The sequence below is a fragment of the Notolepis coatsorum genome, assembly GCF_963971535.1.
Source record: "Notolepis coatsorum genome assembly, chromosome: 1".
Classification (NCBI taxonomy): domain Eukaryota; kingdom Metazoa; phylum Chordata; class Actinopteri; order Aulopiformes; family Paralepididae; genus Notolepis; species Notolepis coatsorum.
In genome coordinates this window covers 4,515,556-4,523,055 of record NC_140165.1, presented here as the reverse complement: position 1 = coordinate 4,523,055, position 7,500 = coordinate 4,515,556, and the positions used below count along the sequence as shown (strand labels likewise).

The 7,500-nt window shown below is 44.7% G+C and overlaps 1 protein-coding gene across 1 annotated transcript in view; it reads right to left on the bottom strand.

Moving 5' to 3' along the window:
• LOC311241354 (protein FAM184A-like) overlaps nt 1-7,500 on the bottom strand; it is a gene marked incomplete at its 3' end in the record, with an annotated part of 89,310 nt that overhangs the window by 32,331 nt on the left and 49,479 nt on the right. Inside the window, 2 exon segments of the mRNA XM_084330141.1 lie at nt 148-333; nt 6,436-6,617. Of these exon segments, the coding sequence (XP_084186267.1) occupies nt 148-333; nt 6,436-6,617 (368 nt within the window).

Sequence of the window (7,500 nt, the reverse complement as noted above, 5' to 3'; positions counted from 1 at the left end):
ACAGAACAGAACAGAACAGAGCAGAACAGAACAGAGCAGAGCAGAACAGAACAGAACAGAGCAGAACAGAACAGAGCAGAGCAGAGCAGAGCAGAACAGAACAGAACAGAGCAGAACAGAACAGTTCCAGTCTATCTCTCTACTCACCGCCATCAGTTGTTGTTTCTCCTGCTCCTTCTCCCTCTGCGCCTCCTCCCTCAAGGCCCTCTGTTTGCCCTCCATCTCCTCCAGGACTCGAACCTGCGCCTCCTTGAACCGGAGCGCCTCCTCCTCGTACCGCGCCTTCAGCCGGGACAGCTCCTGCTCGTAGCACTGCCGCTCCTCTCGCAGAGACTGCAGGGGGAGAGAAGAGAGAGGAGGCTCACGCTATGGCTAGGCGTCTATTTTTTTTACCAACGGATTTCCAGTTCCGCGTTCTGCGATCTGATTGGCCACTGACGTTTCTGGTGCGATCTGATTGGGCCACTGACGTTTCTGGTCATGTGACATGTGAGCCCCAATCGCCCAGTTCCGCCTCGAACGGCATGCAAACTACCCAACGCCTAGTTTATCACTGGTTAAGCTTCCGAAGGCGACTCTTTCGAAGTTGGTTAAGGTTAGAGTTTGGAATCAGGGCTGGCGTTCTATCGCCCGCTGCTCTAAAAGACAAACTCTAACCTTAACCAACTTCGAAAGAGTCGCCTATAAGCTTAACCGGTGAAAGAAACAGGCGTCACACGATTGGCTGCACATGATGTCACACGACCAGAAACGTCAGTGGCCAATCAGATCGCAGAACGCGCACGCGGAACTGGAAATCCGTTGGTAAAAGTACTGACGCGGGCGGGCGGCCGGGCGCCGCTTCATTTACGGCGGTTCCAATGTAAACGTGCCTTCCTCCGTGCGCGCTTCCTCGCGCTCTGAAGTCGGACTCTGTGTGCCAGGCAGGCCACGCACGTATGCGATCTCGCACGGAACCCGCGCGTGACTTCGTGCCGCGCGTCTGGTCTGCCTGCGGGCGTCAGGCTTCAGAATCACAATTTTCAGTATCGTCAGAAAGGGATTCTGTTTTTAACCCTTTCACTGCCACACTATACAGAAGGTTAATAACCCTTTACTATCACACTACCGATGGTTAATTAATAGTTTATCGACGGATAATTAACAGTTTATCGATTAATAGTTTATTAATTATACGGACCGACGGATAATTAACACTTTGAGTGCCAGCCATGCGGGGCGCTAAAGGGCTCCTCCGTATGCCAGCGTTCCACTTCAATGATAGAGCTCTCATATTTGCAAACGCATAAACTATGTCTTAAATTATGGCTATGTGTCTAATCTGGCCGTCGCTTATCAATGACTTGGGGGCGACAGTGGCTCAGGAGGTAGAGCAGTCGTCTGGCAATCCGGAGGTTCCCGGTTCGATTCCCGCTCCTCCTGGGCAGCGTGTCGATGTGTCCTTGAGCAAGACACTTAACCCCTAATTGCTCCCGATGAGCAGGTTGGCACCTTGCATGGTTGCCTCCGCCGTCGGTGTGTGAATGGGTAATATGTAAGTAACAAATTGTAAAGCGCTTTGGATAAAAGCGCTATATAAAAAAGCAGCCATTTACCATTTTGTTTGCAGTCAACATTGTCGAAACAGATTGTTTTTTAATCTGTTCATTTCCGTTTGATACCATTTTGAAAAACTCTAGTTTTTTGAAAGTTTCAGAAAATGGGGTGCCCCAGTGGCGAACCACTCTCTCTCTACTGGACTGCCCAGTAGTAAAAAGCGATAAACGAATTTTTTTTTTAATTAAATAAAAATAATAATAAAAAAAGGTTCCGAAAATATAAAGATTCTGTGCTAAACGCCATTTACTGGAATATTCTGGAATACACAAAAAAAAATCTGCCTATTTATGAATTGTTTTCAAATAAACGCTAGATTATCGATAGTATATGTGTACTTATGCACGCTATATAAGCGGGCTGAAAAATCGAATATCTTATTTCCTGATCGCACACACACACACACACATGCACACACACACATAGGGCACACGTTGATATCTCTGTGAAAAAAGTTCTGATTATCCTAAGACTGGTAAAATAGATTCCTTACCTCAGATCAGATGTTCTCCAAAAAGATTATTCCAATTCCTGATCGCCATTCCAAATATTGATCGTGTTTATTGATCCAACGCTGGATACTGGAAATATGTATTCCACGTTGTTTTGGGGCTCGGAAATGAATCTGATCCTCTTGGGTGGCTTGCCCGAGAAGTAAAATGAGTAAGCTGGATTCCCCCCCCCATGTGTTTCGTTTCAATCGATTCCAAAGGGTGCAGTACCACAGGGAGACGATAGGGGGCGGTATTTTCCCAATGGAGCTCAGAAAGAGTTTGCAGCACTGACGTGAGACTAGATTGATGAAATATGAATTCAAATTGCTAATAAAAAAAAAAGCGAGTTTATCGTCGCTGGCACTCAAAGTGTTAATAGTTTATTAATAGTAGTATTATTTACCTGTTCCAGTGTATTAATAGTAGTATTATTTACCTGTTCCAGTGTATTAATAGTAGTATTATTTACCTGTTCCAGTCTATTACTAGTAGTATTATTTACCTGTTCCAGTCTATTACTAGTAGTATTATTTATCTGTTCCAGTGTATTACTAGTAGTATTATTTACCTGTTCCAGTCTATTACTAGTAGTATTATTGACCTGTTCCAGTGTATTACTAGTAGTATTATTGACCTGTTCCAGTGTATTACTAGTAGTATTATTTATCTGTTCCAGTGTATTACTAGTAGTATTATTTATCTGTTCCAGTGTATTACTAGTAGTATTATTTATCTGTTCCAGTGTATTACTAGTTGTATTATTTACCTGTTCCAGTGTGAGTGCTAGTAGTATTATTGACCTGTTCCAGTGTATTACTAGTAGTATTATTGACCTGTTCCAGTGTATTACTAGTAGTATTATTGACCTGTTCCAGTGTATTACTAGTAGTATTATTTATCTGTTCCAGTGTATTACCAGTAGTATTATTTATCTGTTCCAGTGTATTACTAGTAGTATTATTGACCTGTTCCAGTCTATTACTAGTAGTATTATTTATCTGTTCCAGTGTATTACTAGTAGTATTATTTACCTGTTCCAGTCTATTACTAGTAGTATAGTAGGGACCTGGGCTTGAACTATGACCTCTGCCAGTGGGTCTTGGACTTCCTGACGGGCAGACCCCAGGTGGTGAGAGCAGGCAACTGCACCTCCTCATCCATCACCCTCAACATAGGGGCCCCCCAGGGCTGTGTTCTGAGTCCCCTCCTCTACTCCCTGTACACACACGACTGTGTGGCTCAGCGGAGTAGCAATGCAATCATCAAATTTGCTGACGACACAGTGGTGGTGGGCCTGATCTCTGCCAACGACGAGAGGGCCTACCTGGAAGAGGTCAAGGTCCTGGCGGGATGGTGCCAGGAAAACAGCCTCTCCCTCGAACGTCAGCAAAACAAAGGAGATGATTGTGGACTTCAGGAGGTCGGGGGTCAAGGACTACAGCCCCCTCAGCATCGACGGGGCACCGGTTGAGAGAGTCAACAGCTTTAAGTACCTCGGAGCCTACATATCCGAGGACTTGACATGGACCACACACATTGACAGTGTTGTGAAGAAGGCACGACAACGCCTCTACATCCTCAGGCGCCTAAGGAAGTTCCAAGTCAGTCAGAAGATCCTTAAGAACTTCTACTCATGTACAATAGAGAGCATCCTGACTGGCAACATACTACAAAAACCTAGGGGTCCACAAAGACGACTTCAAACTTGAAATGGTAACAACCGATGAGGTACTCAAAAAATTGAGCGCCCTCCAACCTAACAAGGCCACTGGCCATGACAACATCCCCTCCAAATTCCTCAGAGACGCAGCAGCCGCCATCACCCCAGTCATCACACACATAATAAACCTCTCTATAAGACAGGGGCACGTCCCCAAGGACTTCAAAATTGCGAGAGTGACCCCTCTACACAAAAAGGGCAGCAAATTAGACCCAGGCAACTACCGCCCTGTTTCTATTCTTACCTCCATCTCGAAAGTCATGGAGAAAATAGTCTACGAACAGGTCGAAAAGTACCTGGCGGAAAAAAACCTAATCTACGAATTCCAATCTGGCTTCAGAACGTCCCACTCCACTGACACATGCCTCCTCTATTTGAACGACCACATCAAACAAGAGGTGGACGCTGGCAAATACTGCGGCATGGTCATGCTGGACCTACAAAAGGCCTTCGACACTGTCAATCACTCCATTCTAATGGACAAGCTAAAAGCAATTGGTTTTGATAGCCTATCAGTGAGCTGGATGCAATCCTACCTGGAGGGGAGAGAACAGATGGTAGAGGTAAACGGTACTCTATCCCCCCCCCCTCACAGTGAGCTGTGGTGTTCCACAAGGAAGCATACTAGGACCGCTACTCTTCCTAATTTATGCAAATGACATGTCGTCAGCCTGTGATTGCAACTTGTTCCTGTTTGCGGACGACTCAGCCCTGCTGGTCTCTGACAAGAACAAATTGCAGGTTGAAAAAACCCTCAGCACGGAACTAGGCAAAATCTGCATATGGCTCGCTGATAACAAACTATCATTACACATGGGCAAAACAGAGTCCATTCTCTTCGGTTCAAATAACAAACTCAGCAAGACCGACGGTTTCTCAGTTACAGTGGGTGACAATATTGTCACAAGGAAAGACGAAATTACCTACCTGGGTTCCATCCTAGAGGCAAATCTTTCCTGTGACAAAATGGCATCCAATGTAATAAAAAAAGTCAACCAACGAACTAGATTCTTGTACCGGATCTCCTCTCTGGTAAACAAGAATACCCTGAAGACTCTGGCAGGAGCACTCATTCAAGGGTACTATGACTATGCGTGCACCTCATGGTACCAAAGCACCTCAAAGGCGCTTAAAACAAAATTACAAACATCACAAAACAAACTGGTCAGACTACTACTTGACCTGAACCCCAGAACCCACCTCACCCCTGCCCACTTTGCCAACCTAGGATGGCTTAGAGTAGACGACAGAGTACAGCAACTTGCAATGGGCCTGGTCTACAAGATACACTATACGACCGGGGTGCCCATGTACATGTCAAAATACTTCCCAAAGGTCAGTGAATACCACAACCACTACACCAGAGGAAGCTCAACAAATCATGTTAAACCCAGATTCGGCTCAAACAAGGGACTAAACACGTTCCGCAATTATGCCACAACAATGTGGAACGCCCTACCCAAAGCTGTAAAGGAATGTGAATCCCTGCCCACATTCAAAACCGCCCTTAAAGAGCACCTACGGGAGGCTGCAATTTGAAACTGGCCACCGTAAATGCCCAAAACCCCCACCACCTCCTAATAGACAGTCTCCTCCCCACCGCATGTATATATTCCCTCCCCGCCGTATATGTATATTTCCCTCCCACCCACCCACCCCCTCCTAATGTACAGTCCCCTCCCCATCATATGTATATACTCTGTCAGGATCTAGGGGTAACAGTACTGTATATTTGAATACCGCCTATGTCACAAATGTATCAGTACTAAATACCTATATGTCCCTATGCCATAAATGTCATGTATGTTGTGTATGTCATAAATGTCTATATGAATTGAAAATGGGGGACCCTGATGGAAACAAGACAAACGTCTTTCTCAGGTCTGCATCCCCTTAACAATTGTATGTATTGAGCCGTACTGTATTGTACCCATTCTGCAATCTGTTAAATAAAGTTTTCATTCATTCATTCATTCAACATCACCTCCTGGTTTGGGAATAGCACTGCACAAGACCGAAGCAGACTACAAAGAGTGACACGTTCAGCCGAACGCACAATTGGAGGGGGGCTCCCCACCCTCCAGAACATTTACAACAAGCGGTGCAGGGGCAAGGCTAAGAGAATCATTAAAGACTCCAGTCACCCGAACAACTGCCTCTTTGAACTGCTGCGGTCAGGCAAGAGATACCGGAGTCTCAAGGCGAGCACAGAAAGACTCAGAAGAAGCTTCTATCCCCAGGCCATCAGGCTGCTAAACGAACAATGAACACTACACAACAACAACCATCAAACGCACATAGCACACACATCCACACGCACACACTCACTTTAAACAAACACACTGTAGCACCCACTCCACACACTTTATAGCACACACTCACTTTAAACAAACACACTGTAGCACCCACTCCCCACACTTTATATTTATTGATGAAGGACTGCACTACAACTCATTTATCTGTTCCAGTGTATTAATAGTAGTATTATTTACCTGTTCCAGTGTATTACTAGTAGTATTATTTATCTGTTCCAGTGTATTAATAGTAGTATTATTTACCTGTTCCAGTGTATTACTAGTAGTATTATTGACCTGTTCCAGTGTGAGTGCTAGTAGTATTATTGACCTGTTCCAGTGTGAGTACTAGTTGTTTGTGTTGTTCATCGGTAGCCTGGCTCTGGTTCAGAAGTCTCTCTCTCTCCTCCTCCAGTTGTCTGATCTTGTCCTTCAGACGGTTCTGCTCGTGGTCCAGCTCCCTGATGGTGGCCTCGTGGGACATCTGTGTGGCCTGCAAAGATCCAATCTGACCTGCAGGAGCGACACGCGCGGGTTATTCATTCATTCAGTAATCAGTCAGTAACCGTCTGCAGTGTGGTAGTGGAAGGGTTAACCGTCTGTAGTGTGGTAGTGAAAGGGTTAACCGTCTGTAGTGTGGCAGTGAAAGGTTAACCGTCTGTAGTGTGGTAGTGAAAGGGTTAACTGTCTGTAGTGTGGTAGTGAAAGGGTTAACCGTCTGTAGTGTGGTAGTGGAAAGGTTAACCTTCTGCAGTGTGGCTGTAAAAGGGTTAACCTTCTGTATTGTCACAGTGAAAGGGTTAACCCTTTGGTAGTGTGGTAGTGAAAGGGTTAAGTGGTCATTTGTGAAAATGTTTTGTTCTTCTAGCTAACTATTGATATATATATATAATGTATATTTAAAGGTAGAATCTGTAATGCACCTCTTGGTATTGCTCTTTGTTTACATTTGATTTGTTTTGGTCTGATGTGTAAATAGGAGTTTAGTGGGGAAAGGGGAGGGGTTGTGTGTAAATAGGAGTTTAGTGGGGAAAGGGGAGGGGTTGCTACTGCTGACCACACCCAATCATAAGTCATCATAAGTACTAGATAGATACAGTAAAGTAATCACAAGTACTGATCGTTAGAGAAAGTAATCATAAGTTACTGATCGTTAGAGAAAGTAATCACAAGAGTATTGATCGTTAGAGAAAGTTATCACAAGTACTTACTGATCGTTAGAGAAAGTAATCATGAGTACTGATCGTTAGAGAAAGTAATCATAAGTACTTATCGTTAGAGAAAGTTATCACGCGTACTGATTGGTCACTGGATGGTGATCCATTTTGTGAATAAACGTGTTCTCAGCTGTAACAATATCTTCGTTGGCAGACGGCTCCTTCAGACAATCTCTGTT